This window comes from Myxine glutinosa, chromosome 10, assembly GCF_964187855.1.
Source record: "Myxine glutinosa chromosome 10, kmMyxGlut1.1, whole genome shotgun sequence".
Taxonomy (NCBI): Eukaryota; Metazoa; Chordata; class Myxini; order Myxiniformes; family Myxinidae; genus Myxine; species Myxine glutinosa.
In genome coordinates, this window is record NC_136270.1 from 109413674 (window position 1) to 109436866 (window position 23193).

The 23193-nt window shown below is 42.8% G+C and overlaps 1 protein-coding gene across 1 annotated transcript in view; it reads right to left on the reverse strand.

Moving 5' to 3' along the window:
* The window catches only part of SDK2 (sidekick cell adhesion molecule 2), a 990523-nt gene that overhangs the window by 52731 nt on the left and 914599 nt on the right, over positions 1–23193 (reverse strand). The window contains exons 41-43 of the mRNA XM_068126284.2: positions 22575–22739; positions 14286–14426; positions 12570–12708 (exon numbers count right to left, since the gene is read on the reverse strand). Coding sequence (XP_067982385.2) covers positions 12570–12708; positions 14286–14426; positions 22575–22739 — 445 coding nt within the window. The remainder of the gene's footprint in view (positions 1–12569; positions 12709–14285; positions 14427–22574; positions 22740–23193) is intronic.

The following is a 23193-nucleotide window of genomic DNA, read 5'->3' on the forward strand; positions in this document are numbered from 1 at the left end:
GGAACTGTTTTTAAGTCTCACATTTTGGTGGAGGGTGATGAGAACACTCATGTCATAACTTGCACGAAAAGTTTTTAATTACGTAAGCAAATTTTATTACAACGCTCTCTGCTCTATTATAATGTTTATGCTTCCCACCTCTGACACTCCGGCTCCTGTGCCGGCTGATCCTACGAAGGTAAGAATCTCCTTCCTTAGATCTTCATATCATACTTTTAACCATGGTAAAAAATAAAAAGAAACCTATCCAGATCAACATTGGCTGCACAACGTGTGGCTGCTTCGAGGCAGGATGAGACATTTGAGCAGCATGAAAGGTGACTTCAAGGCACCCGGAAACGCAGAGCTGCTGCCCGATCTCAGGAAACATCATAGTCACAATTCCCTAACATCCAACCTGCTACCCTTGGGCTGGAGCAGAAGCCAGCATTATTACATTTCATGAAACGTGATCAATAATGCTTTCGACCTGCTATGCTTTGACTAGAGCTCCCTATTGAGACATCGAGCTCTTTGTGACAGGCCTCAAGCACAATAAATAGAGATCTCAACAGTGGCAACAAAAAATGTACATGTAAACAAAATTGTCAATTGACCTTTCCATGGTAAAGCCACAGGTTTTCACTAGTTATGAATATTGTGGTGTGGTGCAGTTTTGCAACAAATGGTGGCATCAATACTTACTAATCCTTACTGTCCCGAGAACAAATATCCCAGCTTGTATGCAATAAAAATAGGGGCAATACCCCTGGGCGCTCACATGGTATAATAAAGCAGTATACTCCACTGACTAAAGCTATTTTAAACAGTCTCACAGTATTTTAAACCAATTTAAATGGATGCGAGAAGACAGAGCAGCATGGAAAATCATAATCCATAACCTAATCATAAGACTTTAAACAAACAAACAAAAAGTACCGATTCTGAGGGCAACCAACCCCCTCTCCCCTTCACCTCCACCTTCTCCACCCCTCACGTAAACCCCCTCAAAACCTGATTTTTCTAATGCCGTGAACAAACATTGGTACATCATGGGTGTTGAAGGTTGTGATCAAATTTCATCAATATTGTGTGTGTTGTTTGGGAGAAGAGAGCCAATACCTACTTTGGGGGTAGGTATTTGCTTTATACCTACCCCCAAAACCCTCTCCTGCCCACATAGACTTCCTTAGACCACTATTTTTTAATGCCAGAAACAAACTTTGATACTTCTAGTCCAGTCAAACTGCAGAAACACCCACCACAAATTGCAACAGAAATGAAACCTGGTGTATTTTGTTGCTTGAAGGTATCTTAATAACCAAAAAAAAATAACCACCTTTAGAGGCCATTTTTCCCCGCAAGCGGGGGTTGGCCTTTTTCGGGGACCGTGGTTGTTGTTGTTTTTTGGTCCCCTTTTTGAAGCAATGTTTTACGGCCGGATGCCCTTCCTGACGCCAACCCTTTTTGTCGCCTTTTTACGACAACCAGGGAATTACCAGTGAACTGGTACTCAATTTGCCGACCTCGGAAGGATGACAGGCTGAGTCAACCCCCTGGCGTTAATTCAGCGATTGACCGGGATTCGAACCCAGGATCCTAGGATCCTAAGTCCTCACCCTAGCCGCTTGCCCAACACCAGGGCTATTGCCCAAGCCCTGGGCCGCTTGCCCAAGCAGGTCATATCTTAATGACATACTAAAAGTATAAGAAACTATTTGGAGTGGAACTTATTTTTCTTTTAGGGTTCAACATATGACCCGTCCAGTAGCCTTGACCGCTATATAAAAAATTCACAAAATTACATAACTCCTCAACCATTCATCAGAAATGGACAAATCTGGTGTCTTTACCCATGTTTTCAGGGTCAATCTTTCAAATGAAAACACCATTTAGGCCGTAACGTGGCCCTAAGTACCCATATATGGTTTCAAGCTTCATTCTTATATACGGAATACATGCAAACAACCGCCGAGTCAACATAGCATATAGTCGAACATTATATGAGGAACATCATGTATGGTCAACATGTTTGGCAAGTTACATTTAACTGTCACTGTCCTCATTATCATCTACGTTATCATTTGACATGTTTTGGCAAATGCCTCTGCATCCCGAACAAGCCGATGAACATTCCAGTCCCTGTCGGCGGCACCCACAGTGTAGTGTACCACAGCCTGACGTGCAGGTGCAACTGACCAATCTCAGCAATGACTGAGGGGCAGGATCCAAGTCTGAGGTCACGGGTGTCAAGCGCCCATCCAAAACCTCCCATCCCCACTCTTCAGCATCCAATGTGTTACCCTTCCATTGTTGGATCTGATGGAACACTCGGAGGCTGTGATACTTTGTTGCCGCAGCTGTTGGCGGCAACATGTTGGGGTGGATGGCTTTTTTGCGTGTAGTGACCAGCTCCTGAAACCGTAGATATCTCATGGCATTAAGGTGGTCATTCTCCTTCCCTTTGTATAAAGTGACCATGGCCTTCTCTCCAGCTTTGATGACCTGATCCTTTGATGACTGTCTATTTCCGAATAGTTCAGCCTGTTCACAGAATTCTGTGTTGTCATTGACCAGTTTCAAAGCAACTGCTTTTCCAACCCCGAATATCCTCGATGTCGTGTCACACCCCAGGAAAGCATGCACAAAAAGAATATTCTCACAGATGTTCTGCCCTAGTGTGTCCCTGATGACATTGACCCCCATACATTTGACACCTGCTCCTTTCTTTGGTTCGGGTCGAAAGTAGATATTGTGCTTGTTTCTGCCAGCAAGATGAATTAGCAGAACAAGCAGGTCAGTGTCATCACCCACTAGTACTGCTTCGCATGTTTCTGAGATGTCCACTGCTGTTTGGACAATAAGTAAGTCAGCGTCCCCTGCAGCAAATGCTATTTCACAGCCACACCTGACTAGACTTTCTCCCAAAAGGTCAAGGAACCGTACCTTGTTTTCTTGATTTGAGAGGAACTCATTCTTTTTTAACTGCAACTTCATGGATGGATTGAACATCACTTTCTGCCCTTCAAACCCCCCTCGGCGCTGATGTGTGCTGTCCTTTGTTGAAGGCCCTGCCTTATACCCATCAAATATGACCACTGCCTGACCATAGTGTTTTGTCACATATTTGCTATAATCCTCCAATATCTTGCCATATGTGTCACCCACTTGCCAAGCAATACGATGCAGGAGAGCCCCTCCATCAAGAACATACTTGAAATTCTGACTTGGTGGTGGTTGTGATGGTCCAACAGTCCAGATGGCTTTAGCAAGTTGTGCTTTCACGGCTTCTAAGAGTCTGTCCTTCCCTTCAAACAATGCAGGGGGGTAGTTACAGAGTTCATAGGTCAGGGCATTCGCAAGATCATTAGCTTGAGATCCGGTGATGATTAGCCTTTGGAATAGGAGTAGAGGGTCTATTTGGACCACGTCATTACCTATCTTGACTGCTGCCTTAGAATCAAACGTTACAGCTTGGTTCTTTCTCTTGAAAGAATACTGAAGCACAGTTTTTCCATCCATTTCATTTAGAATGGCCTCTCCGATCTGTTTTGCACAATCAACATTAACCTTTGGTCCAGCTGTGATGCCACTAACTACGTTCCGAAGTGAGAGCTTTGCCTCAAATGGGGACCTCCATTCAATGAATGACGAGCTTTTCTGAATCCGCAGTGTCCCTTGTTTGCCTTGATCTTGATTGGTCCTTGTGTTGTTCACTTGTCTCATATGTGACTGACGTCAGCTGCTGCATGGCAATGTTCACTTCTGCGCAAGCAGGTCTTGACAGACACCAAACGAGTCGTTGGATTTCTGTCATGCCCCTCCCTCTCGTAAGACCACCACACGTCTTAAGGCTTCTCATTAGTACCTGCTCAATAACAAGGTCCGGAGACAACCCTCCCCAAAAACGATCACTCCTTCTGACAACGTGTAGACCCTGGGTGAACATCGGGATGTGTGGTTGCCAACTGCGTCATCTTCTGCAGGTACAGGTGTAAGGACTTTGTGTAAAGGTTATGACCAGATTCTGCAAGGTATGGTAACATGGCTTGCAATGTCCCTAGGTGGAGAGACCAATCGCCTGTTCGTTCAGATCTGATAAATGTCATCATGATATTAACCATTTCCATATACTGCAGCCACAGTTTGGCAGTGATGTATTTTGCCTCCAGTAGACTTTTTGTGCTTGCTTCAAGTTTCCTTTGCAGAGAGTTCAGCTCTGAAGATGATTTCACTTCCTCCACTGTGGTTTTACCAGAAACGAGATCATCGTAGAGGTTTCCTATTGCTTCAAGTTCCTCAGAATTGATGTCTTGGGGTGATATGGACAGCTTTGTTTGGAAAATATCACAGCAAAAGTGTATGAAGCACAGAATCGATAAGAAAGTGACCGTGACCGCCAAATTTGCCCAAAATATATGCCAGCGCGAATTAGAGGGGGTGGCTCAACTTACCTCCGGCTCAACTATCCCCATTCTCCCCTAGTTACCCAATATAATACTTTAAACACGTCCATATTATTAATAGACCATTAAATTATGCGTTATGGTGTTGTTTTTATTGTTTTATCTTGAAAATTGACAAAGTTATGCCTATCTGAAAATTCTGCTATTTCGGCGTTTTATAATGAAAATGGGTTAAAAACAGATAATTTTAATTATCAAAATTCACCATTTTCCACCGCAAATATGTCATTATACTTTTGATACGTTATCAAGGAGACCTTACTTAGACAAATAGAAGAGTTTTTTTTTCATTTCATTTCATTTCATAGAAGAGTTTCATTTCTGTTGCAATTTGTGGTGGGTTTTGTCAAATTTTATTTAGATTGACTGGACTATTCATGGGTGATGACAGTTGAGGTCAAGTTTTGCGTGTGTAGTTTCTGAGAAGAAAGCAAATACATATTTTGGGGAGGCAGGGGCGGGGGGAGTGGTGGGGGTCAAAACCTGGACCCACTTTGACCCCTCTGTAGACCCCATTAGACCCCTATTTTTTAATGCAGTGACCAAACTTGAGTTGCAACATACCAAATATCATTTGTGCTAAGTTTGGTCACAATCGCATCAGCGGTTTCAAAGAAGAGATTGCAAGTGTTTACGGACTGATGGACGGACGACGCGCCATCCCATGAGCTCCCGGAACTACGTTCCAGGTGAGCTAATAATAAGTAAATGGTCGTAAACAAGTGTTACGCCTAGGTCCCCCGTCGGGGAAGTGATGTGAGTTGACAAAGTGGAAGATGCAGAAAACATGCTATGATATGATATTTCGCTCACAAGGTTCAGACATACATGGAGGCGGCCATCTTGGAATTTGACGTGGCGACCCAATTTTCAACAGTGTTCTTCCTTATGCCTAGATACACCCACACACCAGATTAGAAGTTGGTACTTCACTTATTTTTCAAGATATTCCGCTCACAAGGTTCAGACATACATGGCGGCGGCCATCTTGGATTTTGATGTGGCGACCCAATTTTCAATAGCGTTCTTCCTTATGCCTAGATACATCCACTCACCAGATTAGAAGTTAGCAGTTCGTTTATTTTTCAAGATATTTCGCTCACAAGGTTCAGACATATATATAGTGGCGGCCATCTTGGATTTTGACGTGGCGACTCAATTTTCAATAGGCTTCTTCCTTATTCCTAGATATACCCACACACCAGATTAGAAGTTGGTACTTCGCTTATTTTTCAAGATATTTCGTTCACAAGGTTCAGACATATATATGGTGGTGGCCATCTTGGATTTTGATGTGGCGACACAATTTTCAATAGCGTTCTTCCTTATGCCTAGATACACCGACACACCAGATTAGAAGTTGGTACTTCGCTTATTTTTCAAGATATTTCGTTCACAAGGTTCAGACATATATATGGTGGCGGCCATCTTGGATTTTGACGTGGCGACCCAATTTTCAATAGCGTTCTTCCTTGTGCCGAGATACACCCACACACCAGATTAGAAGTTGGTACTTCGCATATTTTTCACGATATTTCGCTCACAAGGTTCAGACATACAAGGCGGCGGCCATCTTTGATTTTGACGTGGCGACCCAATTTTCAATAGCGTTCTTCCTTGTGCCGAGATACACACACACACCAGATTATAAGTTGGTACTTCGCTTATTTTTCAAGATATTCCGCTCACAAGGTTCAGACATACATGGCATTAGACATACATGGCGGCGGCCATCTTTGGATTTTGACGTGGGTTGCACCCACACACCAAATTCGAATGCAGTCCTTCGCTTACGCATGCACACACACACGTACGCACGGACGGACACACGGACGGAGGGGAAAACCATAGTCCCCCTTTCGCTCCGCGGTGCGACGGGAGACAATAAATTGCCTGATGTTATTTGTAGCTTAAAATATTTTTTCCAACGTGGGTCTCAGAAATTGGAAGAGACTGACATTTGGAAGCGATGGCATGCCATCTTGTCAGCAAACAATGACCATGCCTGCATCATGATCAACAGAACTGAAAACTCTGATCTGAAGACAGTCGTTTAACAGCAGCACCCCAAAATAACTACACAATATAACAACATTATATGAACCATCAGCTTGTTGTGTGCATTGACTGAAGAATTAAGCTATGATGGGCTAATTCATTGCGCTAATTAAGCTGCAAGTGGTGTTCAAAAAGTTTTGCGAATGAGCTGCTCGCAATAGTGAGCCCCCACCTTTGAGTGGCCTCTAGGCCTTGTGATGGGTGAACTCCCCATAAAAATAAATGGACTAAGATGTGCAAACGTTATATTTTCAATAAAGAATGTTATTATTGGTCAGGATCTTTGCAGTAAGTGATGGTGAGGTACATAGGTCAATGGCTCCATAACAGTTAAGAGGTGATATTTGGATATAATCCCACATGGGATAGCTTGCTCGTTAAACCTTTGCAGGGAATCGAGTCTGCACTGATGATGACCAGCCATCGTTGTTCATATATATCACTTGGCTGTGATGTCATATATATCACCTGGTAGTATCAGTTCTTGCAGGGGGTGCTCATGTGATGTTCATGCACTTTGCCCTGTAGGTTAGAGAAGGGATTTGGAAACTAGTCTGGGTGCCGGAGTTAGCTCGCCTACTCTTCGCAAAGGATACCATGAGATTTTTAGCTGCGTCGCAGACGCTGCTCATAGAGTGCCCTCTGCTGTTGTTGTTGTTCTTCTTGTTCTTGTTCTTGCAGAGAAGACAAAACCTCAAAGCTCCACCCATTCTGGGAACCATAGCTCCACCCATTCTGGGAGAGCCTTCATATAAACAAATATCCACCATTTTATTAACTCGCATAGCTTTGAGGCCTGTTTTGTAGGCCCGTGGTGTCTTCCTCTCTCACACAGTTTTATTTCAAATCAAATTCGATATATCATTTCATTTTTCACAGTCGCTAACATAGTTTTAGACTCGGTTGAAAAAAAACGGGAAGAAAATCCGATCAAAGTTGCCCTTTATAGAACGAAATGAATTCTCAAAGGCCTGTAACTTCAAGTCCATTGAGATATTTTTTTTTTAAATCGCGGCATGGTCAGTCATACACCGCCCGAAATAACAGATGGGAAAATGCAGAGATATATATATTTTGTTTAAATCGCGGCATGGTCAGTCATACACCGCCCGAAATAACAGACGGGAAAATGCCGAGATATATTAAAAATTCGTCCATTTGATGACAATCGTCACGATGAAATATTTAATTTATACGTCGTCACAATAATGTGGAGAGAGGAGCATAGCTTCGTTCACGTGTCGCCACACACGGGAAATTGCCGAGATATATATTTTTTAAATCGCGGCATGGTCAGTCATACACCGCCTGAAATAACAGACGGGAAAATGCCGAGATATATAAAAAATTCGTCGCCACACACGGGAAATTGCCGAGATATATTTTCACTTTGCACAAAAATAACATCAAGTAATCGAATCAATAGGAATGTCCTGTGCCTATAACATCGACGTTATAGGCACAGCTGCATCTAGGCATTGTGTAACATCGACGCGGCTTTTGTTTTAATTAAAACTTTTTGTACTTGTTTTTTTATTGTCCACCAACGAATTCTGGGGGATCCGAGGGACGGCACACACATTAATACCTCACCCTGCATCTGCATGCGAAACACCAGCGTGACTACTATATCACGAAGATCGTCTCCCCGAGGGCCAAGTTGAACGTGTATGGGTTTGACAAGCTTTGTTTGATTGTGTCCTTTGATCTTGGAGCTGAATTACATGTACTTGGGCTTGTTATTAATTTATTTATGTTTTTATTTATTTATCAATTTGACATATAAAAAAGGTATCTGTCAACAGAGATGACAACCAGTGAGCCAGAAAAACATCCTTGCACTCACCTTATTGAATTCCAAGTAAGAACAAATGATTTTTTCCCACATTTCAATACTGACATCTAAATTAATCTGCAATTTCTGGTGTAGTAACACGGCAATTTTCCAAAATTACCTGTTCAACACGTTTAACGTTTTCCTAAAGGCAGCAGTTGGTTCCATGTGAGAAAGAGCAAGATCGCTGACTGATCTACGGCCATTTTTAAAGTCACGGAAGCATTTAAGAACAACTACATCAAAGAGCCACATCACCAAATTGTGCAGACAATCTCCTGTTGATATACCTGGTTTGATATTTGGCTTCAGAGGCAACTTAATGACACACCTTCTTTTCACAGAACACATGACTGTGTTGCTTGCAATCTTTCTTTTGGCCAGAATACTTTTCCTAGTTCCTGTATTACTTGCTCAGAGCAAACAGTATAATTGCACAAACTTTCATCATTTTAACAATTAATTTTGCATTTTACAGAATAAAAGGGCCAGGTCAGTGAGGAAACATGTACACGTACACGTACACGTACACACACACACACACACACACACCTCAATGGCCGCAGGTCAGTGAGGAAACATGTACACATACACACACACACACACACACACACACACACACACACACACACACACACACACACACACACACACCTGTCCAAACTGAGCATCTGGGCAAGAAGGACCTTGATCAGGGAGTTGACCAATTAATCTATAATGACCACTGAGAGAACTAGAGTTCCTTGGCTGAAATTGGAGAACCTGCCGGAAGCACGACAGTCTCTGCAGCACTTCACAAATCTAGGCTTTATGGGAGCGTGGCCAGACGGAAGACACTCCTGATAAAAAAGCACATGACAACACACCTGGAGTTTGCAAAAAAACACATGAAAGACTCTGGAAGCATGAGGCAAAATATTCTGTGGCACTGTATGACCTAATGATTCCATCAAGCATGGACATAGAAAAAAAATCATTGCGACCGGATATAGTACTGAGGTACAATAAAGAAGAGAAGATATTACTAATGGAGGTGTCAGTAAAGAGTGAATTTGGGCCTAAACAACGCAGAAATCAAGAAAATGACCCAAATACCAACACCTAAAAAAGGAAGTGAAAATATCATTAAAGCTGAAGAGTGCCAAAATTGTACCAGTGATTATTAGATCAATTGAATTATAAGCATAGGGGCAAACAAAAACAAAACACCTGGCGCTCACCTGGTAGAATAAACAGTATACTACACTGACTAAAGGTATTTTAAACCAATTTCAATGGTTGCTAGAAGACAGGGCAGCATGTAGAATTATACTAACATAATCATAAGACTTTAAACAAACCAAAAAAATACCTAATTTGACCTCAATTTTTCGAATGCCTTGAACAAGCATTGGTACATCACGGGTGATGAAGGTTGTGGTGAAGTTTCATTGAAATTGTGTATGCAGTTTAAGAGAAAAGAGCAAATACCTATTTTGGGGGGCAACCCCCCAGTAGACCCCCACGGCCCAATTTTTTTTTAATGCTGTGAACAAACTTCAGTACAACATGGGTGGTGAAGGTTGTGGTGAAGTTTCATCGAAATTGTGTGTGTAGTTTCAGAGAAGAAGCAAATATTTATTTTGGGGGGTCAAGCCTGGATCCACTTTGACACCCGGTAGACCCCCTTAAAGCCCGACTCTTTTTTTAATGCCGTGAACAAACTTTAGTCACAACACAACAAATATAATTTGCACCAAGTTTGGTCACAATCTCATCAGCGGTTTCGGAGAAGGAGTTTTAAGTGTTTACGAACGGACGATGATGACGCGACATCGCATAAGCTCCCCTGAACTTCGTTCCAGGTGAGCTAAAAAAAAAAACATCCCTGAGAATATTATCACAAACACATTGCAATTGGAAGCTGTCCGATGCTCAGTGATGATCCTCAAAAGAGTCCGTGGAACAAAACTTTGAGAATAATAAAACTTCACAAACTGGTCCATGAATCATGATGCCTTACTTAAACGGAGGTGGATACTTCGAGACCTATGAGGACTCCAATCCATCTTCTTAAAAACACGCACGCACACACACACACACACACACACACACACACACACACACACACACACACACACACACACACACACACACACACACACACACACACACACACACACACACACACACACACACACACACACACACACACACACACACACACACTTCGAAAAAAGAAAACAAAATGACACAAACGAATGGAGGTGGATACTTTAACACTTGGTAGGTCTCCGTCCCATCTACTGAAATGCACCCATGTGTGGAGATAGCAGTCAACAACAGGAACTTGCACGGACACACACATACACATATATGTGCACACACTCATACATGTATATACAGACTTGGCATTTAATATGGAATATTTTTTTTTCCTTGACTTGGGTTTACTTTCTGAACTCGGTATATCAATCTGGTGAGTTTCTTTTACGCTTCGGTGATTTCTTTGTTAAAAGAACCATGTCACTGATTGTTTGTCGCAGCAAGAAGTCAATAACAGGATTATATCACAGGTGGCGTGACAAATGTACGGACAGGTACATTTGACGATTGGCTTCACAATCGGGTATATAAGGGTTGTTGCGTTCTGTATTAGTGGAAAACAACTGCTGCACGTCTACAAAAGTTATTGCCGCTTCCCCTGGAAATGGTCCGTCAACTCGACAATGCTGTTTGTCATTTAGTGGTGGCTTTACGAAATTCCGGCATGAAACAGCATGCTATGCTCGGCAGAATGGCATCACTCAAGGTCAGGTGTCAAAGATCCTGAAACGAAATGCTCAGAGAGGTGTCCCTACTCCAATACCGAGGTCAGGACGTCCCCGCAGAACCACAAGGAGGGATGATCACCAGCTGCACCGGTTAGTCCGCAATGGCCGTACCAAGTCAGCTAATCGGCTTCGGGCTGAGTGGCAGCAACTGACAAATGTGCCTGTATCCAGAAGGCTAGTCAACCAACGACTGGTTCAAGCAGGCTATCGTGCCAGGCGTCCCTTGAGAAAGCCATGTCTGACCAGACAACACCACCAGCACCGATTGCAGTGGGCCAGAGAGCACCGTCAATGGCAGCCAGGACACTGGAATCATGTGATCTTCAGTGACAAGTCTAGATTTCTGGTCTATCGTCAATATGGCCGCGTCCGAGTGCGCAGACAAGTGCATGAAGCCTACAACGAAGATTGTATAGTGCCAAGAGTCCAAGCTGGAGGTGGTGGGGTGACCGTTTCGGCTGCTTTTCATGCAGGGGGCAAAACTGACCTGGTTGTTCTGAATGGAAACCTGAACCAGTTCAAGCACAGGGCCATTCTGGAAGAAACATTGCTTCCATTTGTTCGTGCAGCCTTTCGAGGAAACTTTGTCTTCCAAGATGACAATGCACGGCCTCATCGTGCTCGCATGATCCAACACTTTCTTGCTGACCATGGTGTAGAGCATATGGAGTGGCCTGCCATGTCCCCGGATATGAATCCGATAGAGAACTTGTGGGCAGAATTAACGCGTCAAATCGACAACTTGGACCAGCAGCCTGCCTCTGTGCGTGAATTGCAGCAGGCTATTGATACTGCATGGCAAGCGATTCCTGTCCAAACCTTGGCAAATCTCATGAACAGCATGCCTCGACGTGTACGTGCTCTCCTGAATGCTCGTGGGTGTTACACGAAGTACTGAAATGTAATTTTACTGTCCGTAATCCCAGTCGTAATTTAACTTTTGTTTTTGTTAAAAAAAAATTTTGGCTAATGTGCAAAATAAAGAGATACTTATGGAAAACGCACAGAAGTTTAACACAGTACTGTCCATGAATTGAGTTCGATATCAGTTTACATCACTTTCAAGGATCAATTTATTTGCTTCGAAATGTCAAATGTGGTTTTTGTTTCTTTTAAAGGTCACATTAACAAAATCTCGAATAATTTCAACATAATTCCAATGAACTTTTGGTTCTAAGTCATCTTGAAAAGTAAGTTCACCCCCACAAAAAAAATATTCCATATTAAATGCCAAGTCTGTACATACGTATGTACGACCACACACACACATAAACACCCACACCAAAGGTCGACTTTTCATGTTCAATGTAACTAAGATTTTAAGCATGACAACTTAACCCCCACTGAACAGTGAAATTAACCGAGAAATGGACGGTGTTCCATGTTCATGGGAATATTGCATGTCGGATGCAGCTTTACCTTGCCTGCAAGGCACTTCGCCGTCCAAACGTGTTCTTCACAGGAAGCTGACGCTCGTTGAGTTCCAGGCTGGCAGTGAATCGATCATCTAAGCTAACCATCTCCTCATGTGCAAGTGTACCAGCTTTTGGAGTCATTCCTGGGGTTATAAAGATGAGTATGGGATTTAATTCATAAACTGGAAAAACAAACAAAACGTAAAGGCGAATGCATAGACAACTTCAGAGACTTGTTGAACAGCAACAAGTTGATAGCTTTTTGATTTGGTCACATGACATTCAACAGGGGTTATTTCGGCTCGTGAATGGGGATACAATATATCGCACAACATACTTTTAGATGTGCGGATGACGTCCATACTTAAATGTGGCCAATACCATTATATTTTGGAAGTTGAGCAGAGTCAAGACCGTTTAGTACATGGACGCAAGACTCCCTTGGAATGCCGATCCTTGTTTATTAAAGGACGTGAGAATAGCTCAGCTAGTAGCGAGCTCACATTTCAGCTGCCAAGTCATTCACTTATTCCCCTGTGGAGTCGATTCTGGCTTTAAAAAAATGCCACCTTGGTGAAGTGCTTGAGGGGTGCAGCACCACATCTCTGGACCACGCTGCGCTCTGGATGGGGATGTGGAGCCGGCTCCTCCATCTACATTGAGGTTGTGTGTGGACTTCAAAAATCCTTGGCATCTCAAAAAGAAGGCCAAATTCCATTTCTTGAGATTATTTGAACCACCTTAAGAGGCCATTTTTTCTCCACAGAGCAGGGATTGGCCTTTTTCGGGCACCTTGGTCCCCTTTTGAAGCAATGTTTTATGGCTGGATGCCCTTCCTGCCGGGAACCCTGTTCGTCGCCTCTTGCGACACACAGGGAATTACCAGCAAGTTGGTACTCAATTTGCCGACTTCGGAAGGATGACAGGCTGACTCAACCCCCCCTGGCGTTAATTCGGCGATCGACCGGGATTCGAACCCAAGATCCGAGGATCCCAAGCCGGCACCCTAACCGCTAAGCCAACACCAGGCTTGTTTCTTGAGATTATTTGCGTAAGGAAATTGGATGTGGATGTCAATTTAAGTCGGGTTCGTTGAGATAATTGGGTAGGTACTTATAGGAGATAAGTAAGTTGATCAAATTAATGCGTTGATGCTGCAGCACAAACAATGGGGGAAAATGGCCTCCTCCTTTGTTTGTCTTCAGTTTTGAGCTTCAGGTGATTGCAATAGCTTTTTTTAGCCAGAAGAGGGCACAGTTGTCAACGAAATCACAACTTCAGACAAATTAAAATTAATTACAAAGTATTTCTCATGAGGTAATTTTTGTGTATCGTTAAACTACGTTAACGGAACAGGATAAAGATGCATTGAAAAAAGAAAAGAAACAAATGTGACCCAACATCGAACATGTTGTTAAACAGTAAATATCTCTCGGCCAAAAAATGAAATGTAAAATAGAATTGTTGAAAAATATCTGATGGGATGGGATACTTTGACACCCACACCACATTCATTAAGATTGAGATGTTGCTTGATCTGGCAGTTTTTCCAACCCACACTTCTATCTGTGGGAATCAAAACAATCCCTTTGTCTCTCCAATCATAGGAAATGCATATGCAAAGTGGAGTGAGATGAAAGAAGATTTCGTGTATATAGGAGATTGCCAAAATGGTTAAGGCCTTGGTTTGAGCAGACATCACCACCAGTTAAACTATTACCGGAATTGCCTCGTCGCAAGTGCTTCTGGCTCTGTCCCCGGATCACAAGAACGAAGACGAGCAAGAGAATAAGGATGAGGCCGCTGAGTGCAACAACCACTAGGAACCACCACTCATCATAGAATGCTGAGTCCATAAGCACTGCACACCGCGTGCGTGTACACACACACACACACACACACACACACACACACACACACACACACACACACACACACACACACACACACACACACACAATGTTATCAGACTTACGCTTGCACTTAAACAGCAGCTGTAGTGCATGTTGGACAACTGAAATATTATCATACTTTAATAAACAAACAACAGCAGAGCTCTTCACTCGAGTATAATTAATTATTCAGATTAGAGCACAACATATGTAGAACTCTGGACGAATGATAAACAATTGAACTTTTTAAAAGGTTTTTTTTCATGGTTGATATTTATTTTTAAGCTTGCAGTTCATATTCGTTTCTACTTTAGGTGCAAAAGCACAATATGAGATCCTTTCAGAAAGTCCAGAAAGTGCCTCCATTTTGGATTCACCTGGAAACACTCCAATTGAATGACTGAGTGGAATTCAAAAATTGACAGACTGTATATTTTCCAGGTCAAAGCAATTTCCTTTTTAGAGAATGCTTAGGTACAACTATGGTGTCCTGCATTATTAGCCACCGTTGAACTTAGTCCGAAACGGGGGCTTATGGATTGGGTATCGTCTGTCTGTGCATCCGCAACTATATCTTGGAGATGTATGGACCGATTTTGTTCATGCTTGGTGCAAAGACAACACTTGATGGCAGACATAAGCACATCATTTTGTTTCGCGATGCGATCAAAGATGGCCGACTGGCAGCCATTTTAGTTGTAAAAAAACCTGATATTTAACGCATCCTCAACCATTTCGCGGACATTAATTTACTGATCTTGTTCAAACTTGGCAGACAGATGAGGAGTAATAGTTTAAATTTGCATTGTATTACCACCGCCACCATAGGTGGATGGAGATTATGTTTTCACCCCTGTCTGTTTGTTTGTGAACGGATTCAAACGAAATTTGGTGGAGAGGTAGTGTATGTGACAAGCACAAAATGAATATATTTTGGTGAAGATCTGAATATGGATTCGGATACGAGAATTATTTAATTTTAAGTGATTCTTCACCATTGAAAGATCGGGCGAAAAGCGATATATAGCAACAACAACAACAACATGCATTTTAAGGCAATTTTCCCTGCTAGAGCGGGGGTTAGCCTTGCAGTCCCCATGACAATCTTCTCCATTTTGCCCTATTTTCTGCATCTCTCCTTGTTAACCCCCTTGCCCGCATTTCTTCTTCCACCATCTTTAGCCAAGTCTTTCTCGGTCTTCCCCGTCCTCTACTTCCTTCTACATTAACTTCCATCACTCTTCTCAACCAGTCACTTTCATCCTTCCTCAATACATGACCAAACCATCTCAACCTGTTCCTCTTCACAGCATCAATCACAGGCAATATTCCCATCATCTTTCGCAATTCATCATTTATATAGCATGATATTAAAAGCATGATATTATTAAATATATTAAAATAATATCATAATATATGATATTACATGATATATATTAAAACATGAAAAGCGATATATAGCATGATATTAAAAAACGTTATGGACGAGTTATGAATAAACAGGGTGGACGAGTTGGTTAGGTGGCAAGAGCAAGCCGATTAGATTTTGGTTCACGTCGGAATCCAGATCCGTCCTATCAGTAGGATACAAAACAAACTCTTCAGCCTTCACGTTCTTGATATAAAGCTATTCCAGTGTTGCTTTGGCTGTATGCTTGGGGCCATTGTGATGTTGGAACGTAAATATCCGCTGCAGTCTTGCACTTTGAAGCAGGTTCTCTTCAGGGATTTCCTTGTATTTGGCTCCATTCATTGTTCCCTCTATCCTTATAAATCTCCCAGTCCCTGCCACTGAAAAGCATCCCCATAGCATGGCATTTAATTTCCACCAGCGATGTGCCACCAACATGCTTCATGGTAGGGATGGTGTTGGATGGGTGATGAGCAGTGCTCTGTTCCTGCCAGACGTAGTGCTTTGCATTCAGACCAAAGAGTTCAATTTTTGTCTCATCAGGCCATGGATTATTTTGCCTTATGTTCTGTCTTCCACGTGCCTTTTTGCAAACTCCAGGTATGCTGTCCTGTGCCTTTGTCTCAGCAGTGGCTTTTGTCTGGCCACTCCCCCATATAGCCTCGATTTGTGAAATGCTGCAGAGACTGTTGTCCTTCCAGCAGGTTCTCCCATTTCAGCCGAGAAACTCCGTAGTTCTGTCAGGGTGGTCATTGGGTTCTTGGTCACCTCCCTGGCCAAGGTCCTTGCCTGGTTACTCAGTTTGGTCAGACGGGCAGCTCTAGGAAGACCCTGGGTAGTTCCATATTCTTTCCATTTCCTAATGAAGGAGGTCACTGTGTCTTTGGAAATTTCAACACTCTATAACTTGCTTTGTACCCTTCCCCAGATCTATGCCTCCTCATAATTCTATCTCTTAGTTCTATGGACAGTTTCTTGGACTTCATGGTCGAGTTTCTGCTTTACATGCACTGCCAATTGTGTGACTTTATATAGAAAGGTACTGTATGTTTCTTTGTGAATCATGTCCAATCAATCGACGTGGCCACAGGTAGACACCAATCAAGTTGTTGAGACATCTCAAGGATGAACAAAGCAAATTGGATGCACCTGATCTCAATTTGGAGTGTCATAGCAAAGGGTTTGAATACTTACACGAGACATTTTAGCTTCTCATTTTAAATTCTTTTGAAAAAATTCGAAAAAGAAAATTCCAATTTGACATTATATGGGGTATTATGGGTTAATCTGTGACAAAAATGTTAATGTAATCAATTGTAAATTCAGGCTGTAAAAACAAAATGTGAAAAAGTCAAGGGGTGTGAATACTTTCTGAAGGCACTGTATGTACAACTTATTCTTAGCTACAGTGATTCTAAAAAAAAAAGCACTGCAGTATCCATATTAAAGGGAATATTTCACTTTCAGTCATATATATGTACTGTACATATATTTCATACTCAAACACATATTTGATTTTTTTTGAGGTACCACACTGATCTTTACAAAGTAATGGTGCGGCCGAAGCAGTTTCTTGGTAAGAGTTATACTGGGTGGTTTGCCTTTGCCTTCACAGCGTTGTTTGTCCACGTTCTATCCTTTTAAATGCTGAGCATAAAGTAAGGAAGCAGCACTTTCCATTTATAATAATAATAATAATAATTCATTTATTTTGTATAGCGCTTTTCCAGAAGCCCAAAGGCGCTTTGACAGAGTGGAAAACATAATGCATAACAATACATGAAAACAACAATTGCAAAAAGACAAGAATCAAGAAAACAAACAGCAGCGATATACGGCATATATATAAGACAAGAATCAAAAAGACAAGACAAGAATCAATAGGGAAATATTTAAAGCAAAAGGAGGGAGAAGGAGAAGAGATAGTCAGGGGTTAAATGCTGTGGGTTGAATGTTGAATGCAGCGTTGAACAGGTGGGTCTTTAGTGATGTTTTGAATGTGGTGAGTGAGGAGGAGTCTCTGATGGTGTGAGGTAGTGAGTTCCAGAGGGTGGGAGCAGCGATGGAGAAGGCCCTGTCCCCCCAGGATCTGAATTTGGTCCGGATGGAGGGGGTCAGGAGGTTGGTACCAGCAGAGCGGAGGTTGCGGGTGGGAGTGTGTCTGGAGAGGAGGTCAGCCAGGTAGGATGGGGCCAGGTTATGGAGGGCTTTGTATGTCAAGAGGAGGATTTTGTACTGGATTCTCTGGGGGATGGGGAGCCAGTGAAGCTTGTAAAGGACGGGGGTGATGTGGTCACGGGTCCGGGAATGAGTGAGTAGACGGGCAGCGGAGTTCTGAATGTATTGGAGTTTATTGGTGATTTTTGAGGGTGAACCATAGAGGAGGCTATTGCAGTAGTCCAGACGGGAGGTGATGAAGGCGTGGATGAGGGTTTCTGCAGCCGTGGAGGAGAGGGATGAGCGGAGACGGGCAATGTTTTTCAGGTGAAAGAAGGCTGACTTTGTGATCTGTTTAGTGTATTTGTCGAAGGAAAGGGTTTGGTCAAAGATGACGCCAAGATTCCGGATGTGAGGGGAGGTGGATACTGGGATACCGTCGATGTTGAGGGCAAAGTTATGGGTGGATTTTGTGAGCGTTTTTGGGCCAATGATGATTATTTCAGATTTATCACAGTTAAGCTTGAGGAAGTTGATTTGAAGCCAGGATTTTATTTCAGTGATGCAGTTTGTCAGGATAGAGTGGGTGTCGGTGGAGACGGACTTGGTGGAGATGAAAAGCTGGATGTCATCGGCGAAGCAGTGGAATTGGAGACCATGACGGCGGATTAAGTGACCGAGCGGGGACAGGTAAAGGATGAAGAGGAGGGGGCCAAGAACTGAACCTTGGGGGACACCTTGGGGGAGGGGAGCAGTGGGGGATTTGCAGTTATTGATGGAGATGAACTGATATTTATTTTTATTTTTATTTTTTTCATTTATTTTTAAAAAGTCTTTGGTATGACTCGGCCAGAGTTTGACCTTCCAAACTCAGTACTGAAGCTCTATTCTAACCATTATGCCACCGAGTAACTGCAGGGTTTGATCAGTTCACTTTGGTGAGGAGCTTCTGCTTTAAACTACTTTGGTGAGGAGCTTCTGCCTCACTTTGGTGAGGAGCTTCTGCCTCTTGTCCCTTGCCCCTCCCCTCCTAAACTCCCCCCTTGCCCCTCCCCCCCTACCACTCCCCTTCAATTCTCCCCCCTCCCACCTCCTTCTCAAAGCTGCCTCCTCCCCACTTCATCTCCCTTCTATCTCATACCTCCACCTCCCCCAAACTCCTACTTTCCTCTGCCCCCCCTCAAAGAACCCCTCACTGTGCCTCATCCCATCACCATCAAACCCTTCGTCCTCCTCATCCTTCCCTTTCTTGTAACTCTTCTGTATTCTCTGACACACTATCAACTGCTCTTCCTACCTCCCCCTCACATCCTTCATCTGACCCTACCCCTCCCCTCCCCTCTCCTGCACCCGATGCTCCCCCTCTCTCCTCATTAACGATATGGACCTCAAACATCCGGGGCCTTCGCTCAAACCTGATTGATCTCTCCATTCAGGTTGCTTCTGACAATCCAGACTTGATATGCTTAACATAAACTTTCCTCCTTCAAGATGTCTCTGATTCCTTAATATCTCTTCCTGGTTACTCCCTCCTCCGGTATGATAGACCTGAGCCTCGTCCCGGTGGTGGGGTTGCTATCTTTATCAAAAACTCTCTTCCTCACTCTCCTTGCACTGTCCTCTCTCCACCCCACCCCCAGGAGTACCTCTGGCTATGGCTTCCTCTCTGCTCCCACCTTTTGTTCATATGTGTTCTGTACTGTCCTCCAAACAGTGATGACTCCATTTACAAGTCGCTGTCTGACAACATGGACCAACTTCTATCAACTCATCCCAACTCTCTCTTCCTCATATGTGGCGACTTCAACTGTCATCATGCCAGCTGGCAGGGTGTGGGTTCCTCTCTTATCAGCCATGGCACCTCAGCAAACGACTTCTGTGACTCATTGGGACTGACACAATCTGTCAATTTCCCGACCCGGATCTCAGTCAATGGAGTATCTTTTCTCTTCTCGACTTGGTTATGACAAACTTCCCTGCAAATGTCTGCTGCTCTTCTTCTGCTCCAATCATCAATTTGGATTCAGACCATGTCATTCTACTCTGGACATGTTGCTTCTGCTGTCTCAACAATGGATGGAGGTCCTCAATGCCAAACAGGAAATCAGAGCCGTCTACCTTGACATATCACGTGCCTTCGATACGGTCTGGCACCAAGCTCTGCTTACCAAACTCTCCTCCTATGGTATCCATGGAAATCTACACGCTTGGCTTACGGACATCCTCTCTGGTCGTAGTCAACGTGTGGCCCTGAATAGATTTCTCTGATCGCCCCTTCCTGTTCTGGCTGGAGTTCCCCAAGGTAGTGTTCTGGGCCCTGTGCTTTTTCTGGTCTTCATCAATGATCTCTCCGACTCTCTGGAAAATCCTCTCTATCTCTTTGCTGATGACTCCACTCTCTGCCGCTCCATTCCTCATCCCTCAGATCGGCAGTCTGCAGCCTCCTCACTCTCTGCAGACCTGGACAAAATCACAGACTGGTCAAACAAGTGGAACATGTCTTTCAATCCTGACAAATCTCACACTCTTACTATGTCTCTCCGAAAAGACTGACTGGAAAACCCTCCCATCTACTTTCTCAACAATCCTCTCCAAAAAGTTCTCAAGCTTTTGGGTCTCACTATCTGCCATGATCTTTCTTGGGAAAACCACATTTCCAAGCTGGCCTCCAAAGCCAGTCGCCGACTGGGCATCCTCCGTCGTGCGAAGACCATCCTTGGCACACCTGAGCTCCTCACCACATACAAGGCTTTCATCTGCAGCTCAATGGAATACTGTTCCCCCCTCTGGGCCGGTGCTCCTGCCTCAAACCTAGCTCGACTTCACGCTGTTGAAACCAAAGCTTTCAGAATCATTGGAATCTCCTGCGATTAAGCTAACTCCAGGGGCCTTTCACTCACTCACCGCAGGCAGGTTGGTGGTCTTTCTGTCTTCTACCGACTCCTCTCCGGCCTTGCTCCCCCAGCTCTCTCTGTGCTCTGTCCCCCAAATATTCCTACAGCTCGCACAAGATCTGCCAGCAACCCTCTTATGGTTAAACTGCCAAAATCTAGGCTCTCTGCTCACCTTCTCTCTTTTATTCCCCTTTTTTCCCGCCTCTGGAACAAACTCCCCCCACTCCCTTCAACCCCAATCCTCTCTCCAGGTCTTTAAAACAGCTGTTCACCACTATCTCTTATCTTCCCCCATCCAAAACCTTGATCTTTTCTACCCCCGCTAATTCACCCCAGATACAATTTTTCTAAATTCCAACTTCTTTCCTGGAAGTTCTTGCAGTGTCCATATGTTTTATACCACTCCCACCTCCCCCCAAGCCCTCTCCCTCCCACAGTTCTCTCGATGTCCCTGCTCTCAAATGTTGTGGTTGTGCCCTCTCTCCCCATCTTCTCTACCGCTCCCCTTATTTTGTGTTTTATGTGTTGGTTTGTGTCGGTTTGACCTTTTGTGTGATTAATGTTAGCTCTTTCACAAGCCTCCATCTTGTATACAAAAAAAAAAAACAAAAAAAAAAAAACAAAACGAAGGTGTAAAGCACAAACATAAAGCACAAAACACGTGTCTATGGATGTTTCCTCTACAGTGGGCTGGTCTGTATAATTGAGAATGAAATTCTCTTCCCCATTTTGGCTGCAGTACAATCCTACAGATAAGTAGGTGGCTGTGGCTCTGCTAAACTCATGCCTAATAAGCAGAGCCGAGGCCACTGTTTAGACTTTAGCCAGAAGAGCCTTTAAAAATAAACAAAAAAACAATTTTGTATATATGTATTACGTATGTACAATAAATATATATTTCCATTTGTGACAACCATTTTATATATATATATATATACAGTATATATATATATATATATAATGGTTGTCGCAAAAGTAATAACATAGTTGAGATAACATTAATTATTCTAGGAGGGTAGTTCAAATGTGTCCTGAAGTTTTGTTTATAACAAAGCTTGTAATTATAACCTCAACAGGTAACGATTATCATACTTCACAGTGAATAGTTTAAATTTCAACAGGCTTGATGCTTCCATTGACCAGCAATTTCAGAATAATTTCCTGATTTACCACCTTTGCTATTTAACTTTCCGATATCTTAGTTTTCAGCACATTCATTAAAGCAGTGGGCAGGTGATTATGGGTATTGGTTACCTATGCTGTGAAGACAAATTTCCTTAAAAATGATTAATCTTTTGCACGTTTTTTTTTTTTAGAACCAAATCCAGGTTAAATAATTTTCGCCACCCTCATCCAACATCATTATGATCGACTACAGGTAAATAATAGGTTCATACCTCACAAAGAACTCCATGAGTACAAACATAATGAGCAAGTTATTTTACAAACATGTCTCATGATCATTAAAATGTCGCACAATATCAACAACAAAACAAATCCTTAAATAGAAAATTCTTAAAATTCAAATCAATATTTTTAACAAGTTCAAATGAAACATCTGCATGATTAAAAACCGAATTCAATTTTGATTAACAAACGAATTCGGAATCATCACCCTAGACCATAAAGGAATTAAAATGGGCTTTCGTTCTTACCAGAATATGGCTCTGAAGGCTCACTGGGAAGGCCACAACCATATGAGTTAGCCGGCACAATGCGGAAGGTGTAGCTGATGCCAGGTTTTAGTAAAGTATTGCTGAATGTGTGCGATGTCTGGTCTTTTGGAAGGTCCTTTATTAAAATGTCCCACAATCCTTCATCTGTAAAATAAAAAATGGAGTAGGCATGGCCTGATAACATTCATGGATTGCTGCTTGAACAGTATTTTTTATTGACTGCACATCTAGTATGGAACAAGAAAGAGGTAAGAATTATAATGAGTTAAGTGTAGGAATATTTTTTAAATATAGGACCTAGGGTGATGGAAAAGTGAGGTGACAGAAGGTAACTAGAACGGCACTCGGTAGAGCGCATATCTCTGCCAGGCTAAACAGTTTCAATTTTGTATCCCACTGATAGGAGTGGAGGATATCCCACTGAGGATATGATATCCATGAGGATATCCCACTGATATCTGGAGCTTCAGCAAAATCAATGAATTCCAAACCTAAATATAGTCATTTTTTTAGCATCTCTCAATGGTGAAGAATCACTTTAAAATTCTGATATGTAAAATTTGGGCTTTCTAGTATTAGATAGTATTAGATAATATTA